This window comes from Capra hircus, chromosome 5 (assembly GCF_001704415.2).
Source record: "Capra hircus breed San Clemente chromosome 5, ASM170441v1, whole genome shotgun sequence".
In the NCBI taxonomy this organism is placed as follows: domain Eukaryota; kingdom Metazoa; phylum Chordata; class Mammalia; order Artiodactyla; family Bovidae; genus Capra; species Capra hircus.
In genome coordinates, this window is record NC_030812.1 from 30,734,320 (window position 1) to 30,755,532 (window position 21,213).

The 21,213-nt window shown below is 39.7% G+C and overlaps 1 protein-coding gene and 1 non-coding gene across 5 annotated transcripts; both read left to right on the top strand.

Annotated features, from left to right (window-relative positions):
* KANSL2 (KAT8 regulatory NSL complex subunit 2) lies at positions 1-19,623 on the top strand. Of its 4 annotated transcripts, none has more exons than XM_013963666.2 (10): positions 1-669; positions 1,249-1,515; positions 2,506-2,684; positions 3,170-3,284; positions 7,010-7,173; positions 7,350-7,516; positions 8,457-8,553; positions 12,082-12,233; positions 18,089-18,208; positions 18,897-19,623. In XM_013963666.2, the coding sequence occupies exons 1-10, from the start codon at positions 614-616 to the stop codon at positions 19,026-19,028; spliced, it is 1,449 nt and encodes a 482-aa protein (XP_013819120.1). In that variant the 5' UTR covers positions 1-613; the 3' UTR covers positions 19,029-19,623. The 4 variants fall into 4 exon arrangements, with proteins under 4 accessions (XP_013819120.1, XP_013819119.1, NP_001273955.1 ...); XM_013963665.2 differs by having other exon boundaries at positions 2-669; positions 12,082-12,335; NM_001287026.1 differs by having other exon boundaries at positions 627-669; positions 12,082-12,335; positions 18,897-19,613.
* On the top strand, positions 18,537-18,609 carry MIR1291 (microRNA 1291). The gene has a single exon (NR_129572.1). It is a non-coding gene; the product is annotated as a microRNA 1291 (primary transcript).

Here is a 21,213-nt window from a genome sequence, read left to right on the forward strand (position 1 = left end):
CAGGGATGGAATCCGGGTATCCTACACTTAATGTGGATTCTCTACCGTCTGAGCCACTGGGGAAACTCAGAATAAAGGCTGGGTTCAAATTCACCTCGCCCTATTTACTAGATATGGGCCCGTTCTATTCGTAGTTTCTAACTTCTTAGGGTTCTGAAAATTAAAAGTTTATACGTGTAATTTCCCAGGCTCAGTAAATACTTGAAAAAAATGTTTCCACAAATGAAGTGTTCACGAAAGAAAACTGAAGCCTTTTCCTGTATAGACAATGAGAGTCAAATGTACAGTGATTCTTTGGCCTCTACATGTCGATTTTGTTGTACCGACTATGTAGGGGTGGTGAAATAGCTGCGGCCTCAGATCACACACAGAGCGCCCCAAATCCGCCTGGACATCAGCCACGGTCGGAAATGTAAAGAGCTGTCCCCGCCGACCCACAACCCACGCTCCCTCCGCCTCACTCTCTCCCGAGCTGAGTTGCTGACAGACACCTCATCTAGCCACCCAGCCTCGCCTTTTCCCAGCGCCCCGCCCCCTGAACTCGATAGATAGCCAATGGTGACACAGAGTCGTAGGCTCAGTATCCAATCAGTGGCTGGGAGCCCGGAAAGGCATGGTTAGAAGTGGCTGGCGCTGCCAGAAAGCGAGTGGCGCGGCGCAGCGGCAGAGGTAAGATGGCGGCTGTGCTTGCTCTTCGGTTTTGGAGTTAGGCTGCTGCTTCGCCCCTTCTGTTTGTTCCGAGCTGCTACTGTGTCTCAGTCAGCGTCAGGGGCGCTTTACTCCTCTTGGCTTCCAGGACCCAGATTCGCCTGTGCTTGGAGTCTTAGGACAAAATGGCGCTTGCACCGGCCTCCGAGGATGGGCAGGGCCCAGCGTTCAGCTTTGAGGCGGGCCGGGACAAAGGCGGCATGCGGGGAGGCGGAGGCCAGGGGTGGGGCGGGTGGGTCTGCGGCGTTGCGCCGCGACGTGCGGCAGGAGCTGGCGCTTCCGCCTCTTGCTGCTTCTCCCTCGTGTGACGACCGTGCGAGCCCTTGAGATGCTTTCAACGTGGCTGTGGTCGGAGTTGGGGGAGGGCTTGGACAGAGGAGTTGAGATGAGGCAAATTCAGTAACATCTTGGTAGACTTGGGCGGAAGGCAGTTAAGGAGCGTGACTTCGGCCTGGCGTTTTAGAAGCCGCGCGCAGTCTGCCCGGGTATTGTGGAGCTGGGCTTTTCGGGAAGTTTAAGGGCTTTTTGATCTTTGTGCAGCTCTGCAGGTTTTGGTATGAACAGGATTCGGATTCACGTCTTGCCGACCAATCGGGGGAGGATCACCCCAGTGCCCAGATCTCAGGAGCCCCTGTCTTGTTCGTTTACTCATCGTCCATGTTCGCAACCTCGTCTGGAGGGGCAGGAATTTTGCATTAAGCATATCCTTGAAGACAAGAATGCGCCTTTCAAGCAGTGTAGTTACATATCGACGAAGAACGGAAAAAGATGTCCCAGTGCTGCCCCAAAGCCTGAGAAGAAAGATGGGTATGTGTGTGTATATATATATATATAGAGAGAGAGAGACAGACAGGCAGACAGATAGATAGATACTGTCGTATGTACTTTTAGTTTTTAAGTGAGAGGAAGATGTGGCAGGATGTGGACTTGGAAAAAGTCGCCAAGTTTTTTAGGCCACGTGTTTGTAAAATTGAAGTTACGGGTATATCCTTGGAAAATTTTTTAAAATGGTGAAAACGAGGAGACATCTCCTAGTTGGGCCGTTTTATTATCTCTTTGGCAATTTTACCTTGTGAAGGTTGCTCAGTCGTGTCCCACTCTGCGACCCCGTGGACCATACAGTCCATGGGATTTTCCAGGCCAGGATACTAGAGTGGGTAAGCCTTTCCCTTCTCGAAGGGATCTTCCCAACCCAGGGATCGAACCCAGGTCTGCGGCATTGCAGGCAGATTCTTTACCAGCTAAGCCACCAGGGAAGCCCTGTAAAATAAATTCTTAAGCCTAGGTTCCATGGCTCTTTTGGCTGTCCTTGAATCTTAGGTAATGCAAAATTGTATACATGTGTATTTTTTTTAGGAAAAGATTTGATCATTTAAACTATCCATGCACAAATAATTTGGCTAGATAATTCTGCATTGTGTCCCACATCTTACTACCTACAATGGATTGATTTTGAAGTGTTATAAAATGTAAAATTGCCTCCCAGAACCAATTTTGAGAGATGAAAGTGGATCAGTGTGACTTGTTGCAAAATGATACCAGCATTTTTATAGTTGGAATATTTCCTTAGATGGATAGATCACTAGGATATGTTAACCTGCATTTCCCTTCAGTAATACCAAATGAGTTGACCTTGCCCATTAAATTACTCTGCCTCACTAGCATTTTTAATCTCTAAATGAAGATAATAGTCATTTTGATTGCCTGAAAATGATCTAAAGATCACTATCTGTGGAAATCACTGAACTCTTGTAAGAGGGAGCATGAGTATGAAACGTTAATATTTTGTCTCCGTAGGGTATCCTTCTGTGCTGAACATGCTCGGAGGAATGCCCTGGCACTTCATGCGCAAATGAAAAAGACTAATCCAGGGCCTGTGGGTGAAACACTCTTGTGCCAGCTGAGCTCCTACGCTAAGACAGAGCTGGGGTCTCAGACTCCAGAAAGTAGCCGCAGTGAAGCCAGCCGAATTCTGGGTAAGGATCTTCTTTCTCATAATGAAAAAACAGGAAGAAAGTTAACAAAGAACTTTGGTTTATCTCAATGCCTTGAACATATGTGGCACTTGAAAGTACAATATTATTATTAATTCATTGCCAGTTTGGGAGAATTCAGGACTGCTGCTGTTCACCAGTCTTTTTGGTTTTAATTAGTGTGTGCTTAGGTTTACTTTATCCTGAGTTTATGACTCTTTCAGTGCTGTTTTTATACTTTACTTTGTTAGGTAAGATAATTTCAGGAAACAATAATTTTGAGTTGACCTTTCTGTCTTTTTGAGGCTATGGTTAACTCATTTGTGTTGTAAGTACTTATACTCAGGAAGTATATTTCTTTGCCAGTGCTTCTGTATTAAGCATTTTTAATTTTAAGATTTGGATTGGTGTGTTAAGTAATCTAGTTTTGTGTGGTGGAGTTACAGAGGTGGGAAGTCTTAATGGCTGCTCTCCCTTCCTTGCCTCAGATGAAGACAGCTGGAGTGATGGGGAGCAGGAACCCATTACTGTGGATCAGACATGGAGAGGTGACCCTGACAGTGAAGCTGATAGCATAGACAGTGATCAAGAAGATCCCCTAAAGTAAGTTGTAACTCCACATAGGGCTTTAACATATTTTAGAAGGTAGTATGTGGATTGTAGTACTGCATGCTGTTAATAGATTAATAAGCTAGGAGGGTTGAAGATAGCTTAGCTATTTGTGAGCAGTAATAGCTTCTGCATATTGAAGTGTCATTATTCATCACCATCTTGCCTCAGAGTAGGATTCAATTCTTTTTTTAGAAGTCTTGTAATTTGGGAAAATTTTTGGACATCAAATTCTACATGGGAGAAAATGCAGGGGGGAAATAGATTTCTTGGACATAGGAGTTGAGAGGTGGGTAGAGATCAGAGAAGAGTGATGAGAATTTGTTCTTGACTTAAACCTCAGGAATGAAAAACTGATTATATTTGAATAACAACTTTTTTACCCCCAAAGTTCTGATTAATTTATATTTTATTTACCTTTATATGTTTAAGAAAAATTAAAAGGTGTTTAAGAGCTTCCTTTGATTTCATGCCTAAGAAAGAGAAACTGATTTAGAAACCTAGGAGTAATTGTCCTAATTACATCTTACTAAGGTTCTGCTCTTTACCTAACCCATGATCGCTTTGGAGTTACAGAACATTGCCACTCAGAAGTCTAATGTTTCTGTGTCTCATAGTTTGGGTTTAGTTTTTGTTTTTTCCTAACTTCTATCTCTTGATACTTCCCACTGACAGTTTAGGTGGAAGAACTCTTAAATAGTGGGAGGGGTGATGCATTTCTAGACTTGACTGTGTTTGACAAATTCTTAGAATAGCATCTTCTTCATTCCTTGGATTCTGAACTTTATAAGAAGTCATTTAGGGTTCTATTTTCTGAGTAGAATAGTTTCATCTATTTTAAGTAATCTGAATTTAGAGAGCTGTTCAGGAACTACTTGTTTGGAAAGTCCATGTAAGTAGTTTGAGAAGAAACTTGTTTCTAGCAGGATATTTTCACAGTAGAAACTTTATACTAAGCCACAGATAGATAGATAGATATAGATATTATATATATATATATATATATATATAGATGTGGATATAGATAGATATAGATGTAATTTATATAGTTACATTGTGCTTCTGGAAATGCCATACTTGATTGTTTAAGTGATTGTCTTTGGGTGTGGTAAACACTCAGTTTGTAAGGTCCAGAAACTTTATTTTGTCTCTGCTAATCTAGAGTGGGTCAGTCTTCACTGATCCACATTTACGCTAACCTGACTTACATACAGGAGATTGGTGGTTTAGTCGCTAAGTCGTGTCCAACTCTTGCGACCCCGTGGGCTGTAGCCTGCCAAGTTCCTCTGTCCATGGAATTCTTCAGGCACGAATACTGGAGTGGGTTGCCATTTCCTTCTCCAGGGGATCTTCCCAACCCAGGAATTCTTCCCAGGATTCTTAACGCAGGATTTGAATCTGGATCTCCTGCATTGCAGGCAGATTGTTTACCGACTGAGCTAGGAGGGAAGCCCTTATAGGAGATTGTTACATGAAACAAAATACCAGTTAATTTTATGAGAAATAATAAGTGGTAAAAGGGCTAGATGTCAGTTTCCCCTGAAAGGAACAAAGGGCAAAAACAATTTAACACGATATAATAAGTGATTCCCTTTTTTGAAATTGGTCTAATAATAAACCTAGACTTAGAGTTGTGCATATCAGAGCAAGAAGAGTTAGTACATGATTAAAACACCAATACAGTGTACTAACACATATATATGGAATTTAGGAAGATGGCAATGACGACCCTGTATGCAAGACAGGAAAAAAGACACAGATGTGTATAACGGACTTTTGGACTCAGAGGGAGAGGGAGAGGGTGGGATGATTTGGGAGAATGGGAATTCTAACTTGTATACTGTCATGTAAGAATTGAATCGCCAGTCCATGTCTGACGTAGGGTGCAGCTTGCTTGGGGCAGGTGCATGGGGATGACCCAGAGAGATGTTATGGGGAGGGAGGTGGGAGGGGGGTTCATGTTTGGGAACGCATGTAAGAATTAAAGATTTAAAAAAAAAAAAAAAAAACATGATTTTTAAAATTAAAACTAGCTGTGAATATTTGTGGCTCCATCTTTAAATAAATGACGCATTTGTCACATGATAGGCATTTACCTCGGAGAAGGCAATGGCACCCCACTCCAGTACTCTTGCTTGGAAAATCCCATGGACGGAGGAGCCTGGTAGGCTGCAGTCCATGGGGTCACAAAGAGTCAGACACGACTGAGTGACTTTCCTTTCACTTTTCACCTTCATGCATTGGAGAAGGAAATGGCAACCCACTCCAGTGTTCTTGCCTGGAGAATCCCAGGGACGGGGGAGCCTGGTGGGCTTCCGTCTATAGGGTCGCACAGAGTCGGACACGACTGAAGCGACTTAGCAGCAGCAGTAGGCATTTACCTTAGTTAGGATGCTCATCTGCCTCCCCAAATGATTTGTTGTAAATTGTAGTCCCCAGTTAAATTCTCTTCTGAGGGTACAATGAAATTAATTCATTTTAACAAATGATGTTAGGTTAAGGCCTCAATATTTTAGGGATTCAGGCATTAATGCAGATATGCCCCATTTTCTTAAATATGAATAACCTCATCACCTTGTTTAAACATTAGATAGTTTTGAAATTTTCACATTTTCTGAGTCTTAGATTTTGCTGTTTTTATAATTTCAGAGTACTTTGTAGTTGTACTTTTCTTATACACAGGTATTATCTCCTGTTTATATTTAAGAAAAGTTTTTGGCAGAGATTATTTGCTCTCAGTCCTAAAGTTAATAGTTTTATTCTGTGTATTTCAGTGATTTAAGAGTTAAATTTTAAAGAGCACATACTTTTTGGATTTAAAATTAGCATATAGTTCATGTATATTTTGCCTATTAAATAATAGAAATAATTTTTACTAGATCAAAGTAGGAGAGTATCAAGTCAAGGTATATATCTAGCTGTTTTTTTTTTCTAGAATAAGTTTTTTTTTTCTAAGTTTTGTTAATTCATAGTTGGTGGCAAAGCTTAATAAAGTTGATATGGATCTAGGTCTTGGCAATTAAGGGTTTCTCCAGGGTACTATATTTTCAGAATATTGTCAAGAGAATGAGCTGAGGACATTGACTAGCCATTGGGATCAGTGTTTTGAGGGCTGGTATAAACTCCAAAATACAAGTGTAGCTTATTTTTATTTATTTATTTTTGGCTATGCTTTGTGGCTTATGGGATCTTAGTTGCCTGAACAGGGATTGATTCCAGGCCTTTCAGCAGTGAGAGCGTAGAATCCTAACCACTGGACCACCAATTAGTGTACTTTTAAATTAGAAGTTGTAATTGTTTGTGATCTTTTGTACTTTAATTAAAATATATTGAGATACATGCTACTAAATTAATACTTTACTGGTAAGTGATTTTTTCTGTATTAAATTATTAAAGGGAACAAGACTAGATTAATAGAAGTTTTGAGTGTTCTGTATCTTTACACCTGTTTAAACATAATGGAAATAACTGGGGAGCATAATGAAACATTTTTCCTTATCCACATTTTGAGATCATACATTAGTATCCATTCTTGGGTAGTTTGTTTTTTAATGACAATAATAAAATTCTGTGAAAACATTTTTATTTAGTAAGGTGATTATCTTAGCACTGACTGCTTGTTGAATAGCAAACCTAAGTCTAACCTTTACTCTTTGCTCCTTTTAAGCTTGGGTCTTATTGTTGTGCCTTCTTATCCTTTTTGAATCATCTTATTCTAGACATGCTGGTGTCTATACAGCAGAAGAAGTGGCCCTGATTATGCGTGAGAAGCTTATTCGTTTGCAATCTTTGTACATTGATCAGTTTAAACGACTTCAGCATCTGCTCAAAGAGAAGAAGCGACGTTACTTACACAATCGCAAAGTGGAACATGAAGCTCTAGGCAAGTTTTATGCCAGTTCCAACAACCTGTCATGGGTTTAATCAACATGTGAATTTGGTAGTTAGACTTACTTCTTTTTTGTTACCTGGACTGGAGAAGGATTTGCTTCTGAAACTGTTTGAAGATGCATCCTTGGTTGCTTGGCAGATAACATCTTGACTGTTTTGACTTTCCAGGTAGTAGTCTCCTGACTGGCCCAGAGGGACTTTTGGCCAAAGAACGAGAAAACTTAAAGCGTCTAAAATGTCTTCGTCGGTATCGTCAGCGCTATGGAGTGGAAGCCTTACTACACAGACAGCTGAAGGAGCGCAGAATGCTGGCCACAGATGGTGCTGCCCAACAGGTAATTTGTGTATATACCTCTAAGGTGTATACATTTGCTTTTACAGGGAACACTTTGCTTTTACGGTGAATGCTGTTGTACAGTTTTGTTTCTAAAATCTAACTTACTAGGCTTACAGGGCTTCTCTGATGGCTCAGATAGTAAAGAATCTGCTTGCAACATGGAAGACCTGGGTTTGATCCCTGGTTTGGGAAGATTTCCTGGAGAAGGAACTAGCTATGCACTCCAGTATTATTGCCTGGAGAATCCATGGACAGAGGAGCCTGGTGGGCTACAGTCTGTGGGGTCGCAAAGGGTTGGATGTGACTGAACGATTAACTCTCACTTTCAAAAGTTTTGTTCTGAACTCTTAACTTATTGGACATGGGCTATATTGAGCACTTACCTGGGAGTCCAGAGACATGGGTTTTAGTTCCCTTCTGATCAATTCTGTGCCTGCTCTGATAAATGAACCTCCCTGGACTCTTGTTTTCATCTGCATATTGAAGGATTTTTATAGATCTCTAAGTTACTTGGTTCAGAAATCTTCATTTCAGAAATAGGCACAGAACACCTAACAGTTTGTGACACTTGTTTTAGAAAGCAGAGAAATAAGTAGAATAAATAACAATGATTGTCAGTCAGTTTGATGAAACAAGTTAAGTGATCATTTTTAAATTTGTTTAAAACTATTTTTAAACAAAATGTCAGAGTAATTCCATTTTTCTCATATTTTTTGAGGCTCAGCATAAGACTACAATTTAAGATAAGTAAAAGGTAGTTTGAAAAACGCTAGGCCTGTGTATCACACTTTTGTAATACGGAGGAATTGTATTTCAAATTATGGTTGGCTCGTTATTTGGACATGAGGTTGAATTTTTTTTTCCTTTTGCATAGCATCGGTGAATAAATTGTTAAATGATAGATAATTTATTTTGACTAACGTGTTTTCTCATTTTAGGCCCATACCACTCGTTCCAGTCAGAGATGCTTGGCCTTTGTGGATGATGTTCGTTGTTCCAATCAGTCTCTTCCAATGACCAGACACTGCCTTACCCGTATCTTTTTTGCTCTGTTTAGTTTGCTAGCTAATCTGAAGGCTAGTGGGGATCTGTGATAGTTTAGTTAATTGAAGGTCTTTGTATTCTTTTGGCCCTGAATCAAGGCCAGCAGTTTGCTGAAGCTGTTGGTTTCAAACAGGAGCCTAAAGAAGTCTCTTTCTATGGTCTGTTGGCCATTTCGGATCTTGGAAATGTAATGGTCAATTCATTAGAAAGAAACATCTCAGTCATTGGTGATAGGGGCTAATACTTATTTGTAGTTGATTAATACTAGGATTCCAAAATTTAGAGATCCCTGGTTTAACTTTTTCATTAAAATTATAATGTTAAGTCCAGTTACTATAAAATAAAATTGTTGTGTATTTGAAAACAGTGGGATGATTCTGAACCGTGAGCCGTCTTTGAATATTATCCTTTTGTGTGGTCAGGACCATGGCTTGTATATTTTAGTTTTCATTCAAACAGGAAACTTACATTTATAATTCGGTTGTAAAATTTTTTGAGTTGTGTCTTAGATTGTGAAAGTGCATATACATTATGAACATTGAGAAAAGTAACTTTCATAGTTAATGCACTTTTAAAATATAATCTTTATTATATGAAAAGCATAAATCTTGCTGGATTTCATTTGCCTGGCAAAATACACAAATATTTGGAAAGTAAAATGTATTTTCTTTGGTAAGAAGGGAGGGAAAACTTTCTTTTTTGAAAGGAAAACTGATTTTTTTTCTATTCTGTTTATTAAATACGAGTTTATTATTGTAACAAATGTTTGATAAAGGATTATGTCCTTGATATCAGTATACAAAATTTTTATACAGAGTAATTAAAAACTAAAGATAAATACTGTAAACATAATTGGGCAAAGGCTATCTACGGACAGATTAAAAGAAGTGGCTGATAGTTGAAAAGTTTTCATCTTCACTATAAATAAGTGAAATAAGAAAACAAGGAAGTTTTTTTCATCTATGCATTTTGTTTTTCTCTTTAGCTGCACTGCCACAGCCTGTGAGATCTTAGTTCCCTGACCAGGGATTGAACCCAAGTCCTGGCAGTGAAAGTGCTGAGTTCTAACCACTGGACCACCTGGGAATCCTCTAATCTAGAAATTTGATACTTATCTATGTATGAAATATAATTAGTAAGTTTCAAAAGTTTGTGAGGAAATACTGAAATGGGCCCTTAAACACTGCCAGTGAGACTGTAAAGTGGTACAGGCTTTTTAGAAAGCAGTTTGACAATATTCTTTTTTTTTTTTTTTCTTTTTTAATGTTCATGTTCTTTGATGTCATCTCTGGGAATTTAAGAAGATAATCAAATACAGATTAATATTTTTACATAAAATTCTTCCAACTAGAGACAGCCTTAAAATTTTCAGGGATGGAAAATAGGAAAATTTTGATAAAATGTAATATGGAATATGTTCAGGAATCAAACATATTTAAAGATTATGAATGACCAGAAAATGACAGTGACAAAAATAGAATATGGAATTCAGTAGAGTATGGTTTTAACTGCATGGAACTAATACTGGGAGGGAATATGACAGAAATGTGACTATTTTTGGATGGTGGGGTTATGAATGCCGTTTTCCCTCTGCCTTGTACTTTAAGGTTTTCTTTAGTGGCCTTGAATTACTTTATAAGGCAAAAACCCAACTTATGGATATTAAAGAATATTCTAGGCTTTTTCTTACTGTACTATACTCAGTTTATTAGAATTTTAATATTTTAAAAAAGCAAAGTTGAACATAAAGTGTATTTGGAAAGAGAAGGGAAGTATTATTTTTCTCTTTTATGTTCTTTTCCTTTCCACTCCATGGTTGCCTAAGTCACTTACCCTTCCTTAAGTCCTTATCCCAGAGAAAGATGCGACTGCCATTGGTGACCTGTTAACTCTTTACTCTGGTCTAATGGAGAGAGCCCTGGACTGAAAGTGAAGGACCCAGTCTCTAGTTGTAGGTCATCCATTCCCTTTTTTGTCTGTTGTCCCCATCTGAAAGGAAAGGGGGGGAGGAGGGGGGTAGAAGGTTTTTCAGGGATATTGTGATAATAACTGAGAGGCTTGTGAAAGTCCTTTGAATTACATGAAAAGTTCTAATTAAAACATTTAATGGATTGACATTTAAGATTTTGATAATTTAAACAAGGTTGGGCTTCTTAAGCACACAGAGATTGCAGTTTGTTGTTCACTTGATAACTGGTTTTCATTTCGATAGTTACTTGTTTACAGTGAGCTATATCCTGTACCTTGAGAGCAGTAGTGCTTAGCTGGGGCCGTTGTCCCCACTTGGCAGCATGTGGAGACATTTGTCCGTCATGGCTCTGGCGGGGGTGCTGCTGACATCGAGTGGGCAGAGGCCGGGAATGCTGCTAGTAAGCATCCTACAGCACACAGATGGCCATAATGCCGGTGGTGGCAGTGCTGTGCCAACTCCGTTGTAGAGAGTTTGGCAAGTTCTAAGAATGGATTAAAAAAAGTAACTTTCTTCAAGAGGTTTATTTGGCTTAAAAACTGTAATGTAATTTTCACCTGTAAAAAGTTACCTTAAAATTTGGAGGATTAAAAATTACCCATACTTGCATAAGCAGTTTATAGAAAATTGGGTACAATCAATTTATAGAAAATTGTGCTTTCTTGTTTAAAAAATGAGCCCAAATTTGAAATGACAGTTGTCTGTTAATTTAGGGAAAACAACTGTGTAGTTAGGATATTAGGAAATGCTAAAACTTAAGAAAAATATATTTTGTAGACTGACTTCTGAAATTTTGCTATCTAATCATGATTTCATTGTTCGTTCATCCTACAGCGCTTCTTTGCCAACTTGGAAATATAGCCCCTTTCTGCTTCTACCCATAATAGAAGTAGTTAGGGCTCCTGGAGTGTACTTGGAGTACTTCTTTCCATGGGCCCTTATTAAAGCAAAGTATTTCCTGTTAGAGTATGATACCTAATTACATTACTAGAGCCTCTGTTTCCCCCAGTACACTGCTTCTTTTAAACAAATGTATGTAATAAACATTTTGGAAACACAGTTCAAAATGTTTATTTTTAAAAATAGAAACAACTTTCTGCCCATCTGCTTAACAGCAGAAACAACATTGTATCTTTTGACTCTTGGAAGGAGTCTTACAGAGTTAGGGGCCTCTGCAAGCTATTTGCTTTTGCCCTGACATTTTTCTTCTGGATAGGTATAGATTTCTAGGATCATTACTGTTGACACTTAGCACTGTGTTTTTAAATGTTTTATATTTGACCCTCATGGAGAGAATGAGATTAGTGTCTGTTCTAAAGTGTAGACCCTGAAATGGAGGTTGGGGACTAGCTTTACACTACTGGTAGAGCTAGAATTACTCTAGGAAATGAAAGTTTGAGAAATAACTTTAAAAATTGTTACTTGCATTTGATTCTGTATCAAATGTAACTAATAATCTTGTGTAGTCCAGACCTTGAATTTTACATGGCAGACAACGTTTTTGTGCCTTAGATAGATCCATTTTATTTCCCTTGACCATTTTTCTACAGATATTTGTCAGGACACGAATCAGGTTCTCTTCAAATGCTGCCAGGGGTCTGAAGAGGTACCCTGCAACAAACCAGTTCCTGTAAGCCTTTCTGAGGATCCTTGCTGCCCACTGCATTTCCAGTTGCCTCCTCAGATGTATAAGCCCGAGCAGGTACTGTCTGTGCCAGACGATCTGGAAGCCGGCCCCATGGATCTGTACTTGAGTGCTGCCGAGCTTCAGCCCACTGAGAGTTTACCTCTGGAGTTCAGTGATGTAAGTTAGAGAAGCTCTGCTCTGGTTGGCCCTTGAGGCAAGGCCTTATTTATTAATGGTGAGACTAGGTTAGTCATTTGTGGTTTAAAAAAGAAAAAAACTGATAAGTTTTTGAAATGATATGTATGGTCGTATTTGTATGTTAACACTTTCATTTGGAGACAGTTTAAATTTACAGAAGTTTTTCTGAGGGCATGATAAGGGAAATTACAAACTAAGAGAAGTTGGAGGAAAGTCTCTTTGTGATTGGATTTATGTAGCTGGGAAATTTGGTGCCCATTCACGAGGTAATTCACTAGAATCTTAACAATACAAATGAATTCCAGTATCTACTCAGCAGTGCAAAGTGTTTTGGTTGTGTAGTCAGGGTTATCATTTTTAGATTAATGTGTCCCCTCCAAAAAAACAGCCCTAAACTTAGCTCTGCCTGTTTTTCATTTTTGATAGTTATTAAAGATTCTTTTGTGAACAGACTTGGATATCATTGAACTCTAAATATTTACTGTGACAACCTTCTAAGTGTATACATTTTATTGCCTTTTTCAGCCTGCTCCTCGCTCTTAAACGCATCTCTCATTATATTTGCTTGCCTAATTAGCACTACCCTACTATGTTATTCACTTTAGGGATCATTTGATGTTCCCTCTCTCTTTTTAGCACTTGGCTTAATCTTTAGCTTTCTGAGTAAAGGTTTCCATTATTTATTATGAAGATAAATCTTCTGATTTTAATAAGATGTCTTGTATATAACCATGGCATATTTAAAGTGACAAATCTAAATAGAAAATTTAGTGAAGGTTGCAGTATTGTTTGTGTAGGAGTAGAAGCAGGATTTGGATGGCCTACAGTATTGCTCACTAAAAAGATACGTCAGGAAAGGCTAATATCTTAAAAAGTGGTACTGATTCAGTAAACAGATTCGGTGAATCAGTAAGCTGATTCCAAGGAATTCCCTGGAGGTCCAGTGGTTCGGACTGGGTGCTTTCACTGCTGTGGCCTGGGTTCATTCCCTGGTTGGGGAGCTAAGTTCGCACAAGCCAAGTGGTGTGGACCGAAAAGAAGAGTGAACTGAATAAATTTCCTTACTCTCTTTTTTGATTGTATACTGTCTGTGGGCTTAGTATATTAATGCTTGTCACTTTATGATAATAAAATTATACTTTTGGTTGTAATCTTGATTATGATTGCTTTTTAAAACATTTCTTTCTGGACTTCCCTGGTAGTTCAGTGGTTTGCACTCCCCACTTCCACTGCTGAGGCATTGGTTTGATCCCTGGTGGGGAAAGTGCATGGCAAGGTGCATGGCACAGCTAAAAAAAGTAAAAACAATTAAAAAATTTTTTTCTTTCAAACAGATTCTTAGGATATGAGAATCTTAGAGATTATATACTCTAGTGCTTTCCAAAGTTTTCCAGTGAGATTGTGTTGAAGAGAGTGTTGAATAGATAGCCTTAGATTGATGGGCAAATTTTTGTCCACTTTTCTTCATTTTTACATGTAAAGAAAACCCAGAGGTACTATCTTTCCTTTTTTTAAAAACAGACTTAATAACATGAACAGATTTATCTGTTTTGAAAACAACCCGATCAAGTACTATGTTGCCAGATTCCCTTCACATAGTAATGTATATATGTAGAAATCAGCACTTGTTTTATTTACATGTACTAGATTATTGTTAATTTTTTTATTGTTTTTATTTCATGTGATTGTTAATTTCTAGAGCCATTTCTGTTTTGACCCTTTTGAAGTGTTCTCTCTCAAACTTTTGATGATTTAGATCTGAGAAAATATGACTCTTTTTGTTGAAGATTATATTCTTGTTTGCTTTTCAGAGAATAATAACACAAAATGTTAGTGATTATGAGATGTGAAAGAATGTACGAGAAGTAACTTCATTTTTGAGAATCTAATGGGTTTTTAAGAGGGACCTTTGTTGTTAGAGGCTTAAAAGTGATAATTAGCTATTTGTACTTGATCATCTATTATGTCCGTATTAATGTACTTTAGATGAACCACATTGGTCATTTAAAAAGTAGTTTTATTGTTTGGAGGTAAAAATTCTCCAGAAAATGTTGAAACATATTCAAATTCAGTTTTATAAAAGAAATTTTGTCTTCCCATAAATTCTGAATATTGTAGTCTTGCTGGGAAAAAATAGTTTCTTAATTATGTGAATTCCACCCAGCAATCCTCCTATGTTCTTTCTTAGATATCATTTCTGTAACTTAATAATTTCTGGTAACTTGTGGGAGGACCAGGTATCAGACATTAACACTTGCCTGTTTTCTGTCCTTTGATCTAAGGCTGTTTGACAAATAATAATTTAATAACTTAATCCTGTTACTTTGAGCTTGCTCTCTTTTTGTGTTTGTTTGTTTTTTTGAGTTCTGTATTTGACATCAGAACGAAATGTGGATTCTATCCTATGTTCTGGTATGTCTCCACATATTCCTCTTATGTTAGGCGTTTCTGCTGATCCTTTCTTCCTCTTATTTTAGGTTCCTGTTCCCAATTTTAATTCTCATAACGGACAACACTCAATATGTGAAGAAAGCCTTTTTAGTATCTATTTTTCTTTGAAAACTTTCTATGCCATTGTCATTTCGAGACTTTGAAACGTTTTGCCACATTACTTATGTGGGTTCTTTTAAATTTCACACTAGTTAATTATGCAGTTGACTCTTGAACAACATGGGCTTGAGCTTGTGTGGGTTCACTTACTACGCAGATTTTTTTTTTCCAGTGCATACTTTTTACAGTCTTCATGGTCTGCGGTTGATTGAATCTGAGGGTACAGAACCATGGACACTGATTTCTGACTGGACATTGTGGCCCCTGACCACTGCATTGTGCAAGGGTCAAGTGCGTGATAATTGTGCATACTAAAAGAACTGGATAGAACAGTTCACAGTTTTGTTTTTTTTCCCCCCTTCTGTCTGCAGCATGCAGGATCTTAGTTCCTTGAAACAAGTACAGGGATCAAACCTGCACCCCCTACAGTGGAAGCATGACGTCTTGACCACTGGGCTGCCAGGGAGTCCCGGTAGTTAATAGTCTTAACGGTGTGAGAACATTGGTTTCTGTGTACAGAAGTTTCTAACGCATCTGAAATAGATGTTAGGTAGCCAGCTATATCCTTTTCCTTATGTTTCTGCTCAGATTGAGCAGCTTTAAGTCTAGCACATCCTTTATCAGTTCAGTTCAGTCGCTCAGTCGTGTCCGACTCTTCGACCATGGACTGCAGCACGCCAGGCCTCCCTGTCCATCACCAACTCCTGGAGCTTACTCAAACCCATGTCCATTGAGTCAGTGATGCCATCCAACCGTTTCATCCTCTGTCATCCCCTTCTCTCTCCTTCAGTCTTTCCCAGCATCAGGGTCTTTTCAGATGAGTCAGTTCTTAACATCAGGTGGCCAAAGTATTGGAGTTTCAGCTTTAGCATCAGTCCTTCCAATGAATATTCAGGACTGATTTCTTTTAGGATGGACTGGTTGGATCTCCTTGCTGTCCAAGGGACTCTGAAGAGTCTTCTCCAACACCACAGTTCAAAAGCATCAATTCCTCAGTGCTCAGCTTTCTTTATAGTCCAGCTCACATCCATACATGACTACTGGAAAAACCATAGCTTTGACTAGATGGACCTTTGTTGGCAAAGTAATGTCTCTGCTTTTGAATATGCTGTCTAGGTTGTTCATAACTTTTCTTCCAAGGGGCAAGTGTCTTAATTTCATGGCTGCAGTCACCATCTGCAGTGATTTTGGAGCCACCAAAATCATTTTTCCACTGGAGAAGGAAATGGCAACCCACTCCAGTATTCTTGCCTGGAGAATCCTGTGGACAGAGGAGCCTGGCAAGCCACAGTTCATGGGGTCTCAAAGAGTCGGACACAACTAAGTGACAAAACACACACCCCCACACACAGTTTCCCTTGTTTCCCCATCTATTTGCCATGAAGTGATGGGACCAGATGCCATGATAAGTTTTCTGAATGTTGAGTTTTAAGCCAACTTTTTCACTCTGTTTACTTTCATCAAGAGGGTCTTTGGTTCTTTGCTTTCTGCCATGAGGGTGATGTCATCTGCATATCTGAGGTTATTGATATTTCTCCCGGCTATCTTGATTCCAGTTTGCTTCATCCAGCATTTCACATGATGTACTTTGCATATAAGTTAAATAAGCAGGGTGACAATATACAGCCTTGACATACTCCTTTCCCAATTTGGAACCAGTCTGTTCCATGTCCAGTTCTTACTGTTGCTTCCTGACCTGCATACAGATTTCTCAGGAGGCAGGTAAGGTGGTCTGGTATTTCCATCTCTTGAATTTTCCACAGTTTGTTGTGATCCACACAGTCAAAGGCTTCAAAGTTATATTCCTTCCTTTACCTTAAGGATATGATTCTTTGTTTTGGTGATCAAAACCAACGGAAAGGATTTTGAATTCTTAGGACTTATTTTTAAAGCATAGAACTTTGCTTTTCTGAAGAAGCTGAATTATTGGAGACATGGATCCTCTGTAAAGGGCCTTGAACACAGGACAGTTTAAACCCTTCGATAGTTTTCGCTCTTGGGAAGCAGAGCTTAGCAGTAAAGCTTAGAAAGCAGAGGCATGAAAGTGAATTTGACCCATTGTCTGAGCTTTTATAGCGCTTTAGGCCCTGAATCAAGACCAGTAGTTTGCTGTAGCTGTTGGTTTCAGACAGGAGCCGAGAGCATTGTCTTCCTGTGGTCTGTTGGCTTCAGCCCTCCAGTGGGAATAGCCAGTTCAACTGGAAGAAACATAAGTCTGTAGAATATAATGTCATGTGTGTATTTTAAAAGGCAGTTGGATTATGTTAGGTTTAAAAATCAGGAACTTACTCTCTGTGGCATAATGACTGAACCAGAATGTCTCCTGGCCATTCAAAAGGACTTTTGAGTTTTATTGTCTTCCTTCTTTCTTCCCTATACCTCTTCCTGTTTTACTCACTGGCTGGCTTTGTGGCTGTTAGAATATTTATCAAGTGGTCTCATAGTGTCCAATCTGTTAAGGCAGTATTTCATTTTAATTTATAATTATGCTGCTGTCCATTTTAGATGCATCACTCATGAACTTAGAGGTTGACTACAGCTAGTCTTAGAAGTAATGCCTGTTGTGGGGAGGGCCGGGTGCTGCGCAGGTCTAGTTCCCTAACCAGAGGTTGAACCTACACCTTTGGCAGTGAAGGAAAGCATAGAGTCCTAACCACGGGACTGCCTGGGAATTCCCAGTATGTTTCTTTAAAATATTTTTTATTGTGGTAAGATACTTATAATGTAAGATTTGCCATTTTAAAACATACTATTCAGTGGTATTAAGTACATTTAAACTATATTGCAATCATCACCACGATCAATTTCCATTGAACTTTCCCCAGAACTTTTCTCAGTTCAGACAGAGACTGTATCCATTAAACTGTAACTCCCACATTGCCTCTGTCTCTAGCCCTTGGTAGTTACTGTTCTACTTTCTGTCCCTGAATTTTCTTGTTTAAAAAATACTCTTAAAAGCTACTATAGTGGTCTATGCTTTATTTTTGGCAACAAGAATCAGTACTTTTCGATCTCCTCCCATTTGTTGCACGCACATTTGTTACTGTTTAAAGGTAGACAAGGGGTGAGGGAAGGATGGGAGAACTGCTGTGAGAGTTGCTAAAAGTAGGCAGACTCTTTTGAGTCTAGCTTGTTGATTCACTTGGTGTTGCTGATAGGTTTTTTTCTTTTTCTTTTCTTAGGATTTGGATGTTGTGGGTGACAGTATGCAGTGCCCTCCTTCACCCTTGCTTTTTGATCCTTCGCTAACCCTTGAAGATCATCCAGTCAAAGAAATTGCCGAAGGCCCAGTGGATATTTTGGCAAGTGAAGAATAACTTCAGCCAGGCAGAGAGCTCCATGCTGGCTCTGGCTGGCATGTACTCCCGGGGGTTGAGGTTGTCACCACTAGCTGTGAAGGTGCCCCTGGATGCAGTTTTCCAGATGGGCCTTAGAACATTTACTAGCCCCTGGTCCCCATATCTGGGAGAGCAGGACATAAATTTATTTGGTTAACTAGGAAAGGTTGAGGCAAAGAATGTAGGTAAATTGTTGATTTAAGGGAGAGTTCAGTATTAGAATTGTTTTCATCATAAAAGTTAAGCAAAGCAGTGTGATTTGTTTTCTTTGAGCTTTGGCTGGGACACTCACGGCCCTGACTGAAGACCTGCAGTTACACTATAGCTGTTGGTTTCAAACAGAGGCCCAGAGCACTGTCTTCCTGTGTGATCTGTTGGTTGTTCTGGAACCTCAGCAGGGAATGGCTATTTCATTTGGAAGAAACAACCCACAGCTTTCTTTTGCATTGGGAGAGCCTCGGGAATGCTACCAGTAATGATTTGTGACTCCAGGGGTCAGGAATAGTCAGGTATGGGGAATAGCAACTACATAGTTATTTTCTATCTGCTGTCTTGTTCTGGTTGCTTACTGTATATGGGCTTTATATAAGTCAGATTCATGCTGCAGGCCACAATGGATGAGTTTGTAACCAAACTGACTTTGTTTTAACAGGGCCAGATGCAGATGGCTGGAGATGGGTGCAGATCACAGGGACCTCGAAATTCTGAGAAAGCCCCCGCACCATTGTCTCAGAGTGGAATAGCTACTGCAAATGGGAAGCCGGAACCCACTTCTGTTAGTTGATAGCTTGTTCTGGGAACCAGTTGACTTCGGAGGATTTGTATTTCCCATTCTTTAAACAAGTATTTCTGACCCGTCTCTCACTATAAAGGACAGTCCAGACTACCTTGTTTTTCTTTTGGGTTATCGAGTGTTCTAGTCAGAGGTTGGGGGCAGGGACCAATAGTGTCTACAAGCTGTGGATGTCTTCCCACTCCATGCAAGGGGGAGAGGTAGGTGATTCCCATCAGAGCTGCTGGGATGGAGAGTCCTGGAGACTGTGCCTAAGGGAAGAGAGGTTTTTGTAATGCTGTTTCCCAAGTCTTGGGATGTTGAGGGACCCAGTGGTTGGTTATCTCTGTCTAGCAGCCTGTATTTTAGCCTTTCCTCACCTCTCATCCTTGGGTACTCTGAAGCTCCTCTCCTCAATGAACTCTGACCCATAGTCTTTGAGAAAATAGCCCACAGAACTGGGCCTTCCTAAACCATCCATCTTGCTTCTAACCTGTGTAACTTTCTGTAGTGGCTATCTTATGTAAGATACGATAAAAAATTATTGTACATAGTTTCTATTAAATGTTAAAGTGTTATGAAAATATAAAACAAGGAGTTGAATGCATGTTTTGTTTGTGTTTGAGAGTGTGGTGTCTATATGTTGGTGGGGGTGGGTTGGGAGCTGTCTGATGGGAAAGGGAAAAGAAGACAGATATCACTTAAAAGATTTAAAAACCTGTAATAAGTAAATGGAAAGGGCTCCCTTATTAAAACCTACTTGTCTAGTTATATTTCTGCATATTCCTCCCAAATGGGAGGAATTTTTCATCCTCTGTGCTCCCTCCTCCCACTCACATTTTTTTCTCACAATTAATGGCTGTTGTCTCAAAATCCTCTAAGGCTAGGAGTGGGTGTGGGGGGGTGTGGGTGTGTGTGTAAAGCTAGGAGTGTGTGATCTCACCGTAATGTAATATGACAGGGAGGCCAAAAAGTTACCCTTTGTAAAAACTGGAATGGAGAAAAGTTACATAGTTACATTATCACCTTGGCTTTAGTTTATTTCCTGGGAATGGTCAGGAAGTGACTCAGAAGACCTGTCAGATGAATCCTGAGATCACCTTGAATAGGGCTTGCTGTATACTCCAGTTTATTTGTTCCCACTGCTTTCTTGTCTAGTACTTTTTATACTATTCATGAACATCCCTTATGCAGATTGAAAAACTTCTGCAACAAGATTAGGGATTAAAATATCTTCCCATTTTTTTTTTTTTTTTTTCTGCTCCACCACACAGCATGTAAGATCTTAGTTTCCCAACAAGACCCCCACTCTCCTGGGGTGGTAGTGCACAGTGCTAACCACTAAACTGCCAGGGAAGTCCCGTCTTTTTATTGTTTTAAAAAATTGCTGGCAAACTGCTAGCATCCACGTCACTCAGTCCGGTGGTTTTATAAATTAACAGGTTCAGATACCTTTGGCAGGGGCCGGAGGGTGGAGTAGAAGCCATGGAACCTGTATCCTAGAACCCAGAGATTCTGATGGCCACTTGTCTGCAAATGCAAGGTGAAGCGTTTGGAAAAGCCCACAAATAGCTACTACTCTCCTCCAAGGTTTTATCCTCTGTAATTAAGATTTGGTAGGAAGAGACTTATTTGGGCTGCATTTATAGCTCAGGAAATGCTGTTGCATGGTAGTCCCTAAGCAAAGGTTACCTGTCAGAAGACATGGCCTGCCTTTAGTGGCAGCATCCTGAGGGAGCTGTGGTCTCAGCGTAGATCTACAGATAGAGCTGGAGCCCTACTTTGTTCAGCTGATCAGTCAGTTATCCTGATACGGAGCTCCTTATCCTGGACAGAGTTTGAAGTTTCCTGGTGGTACTTCAGAGGAGGAGATGGTTGGGGGTGTGATTGACTCAGTGAAGAGGAGTTTGAGCCAACTCCAGGAAATAGTGTAGGACAGGGAAGCCTAGCGTGGGGTCGCAGAGTTGGACACACTGACTGAACAACGAATAGATCCTATCTTTCCTGGCAAGAATGCCTTAAGGATCAGGACCTATAATCTTGCAGAGCCTAAAGTCAGGTGGAAATACCCAGCAGGTCATGGTTGTAATAAGCAGGGCTATTCTGCTTCTGTCTCCTGGTCCCAAGCCCATTTTTTAATTCCCAGAGGAACATAACAGTTTATAGAGATTTCTTATTTAGTGCATGTTGTGCGTGC

Bases quoted from the DNA above. Each gene is read 5' to 3' on its own strand.
- KANSL2 (XM_013963665.2), top strand. From the start codon at position 614: ATGGTTAGAAGTGGCTGGCGCTGCCAGAAAGCGAGTGGCGCGGCGCAG. The intron at 670-1,248 runs GTAAGATGGCGG...ATCTTTGTGCAG, and splicing joins GGCGCGGCGCAGCGGCAGAG to CTCTGCAGGTTTTGGTATGA. The intron at 12,336-18,088 runs GTAAGTTAGAGA...TTCTTTTCTTAG, and splicing joins TACCTCTGGAGTTCAGTGAT to GATTTGGATGTTGTGGGTGA.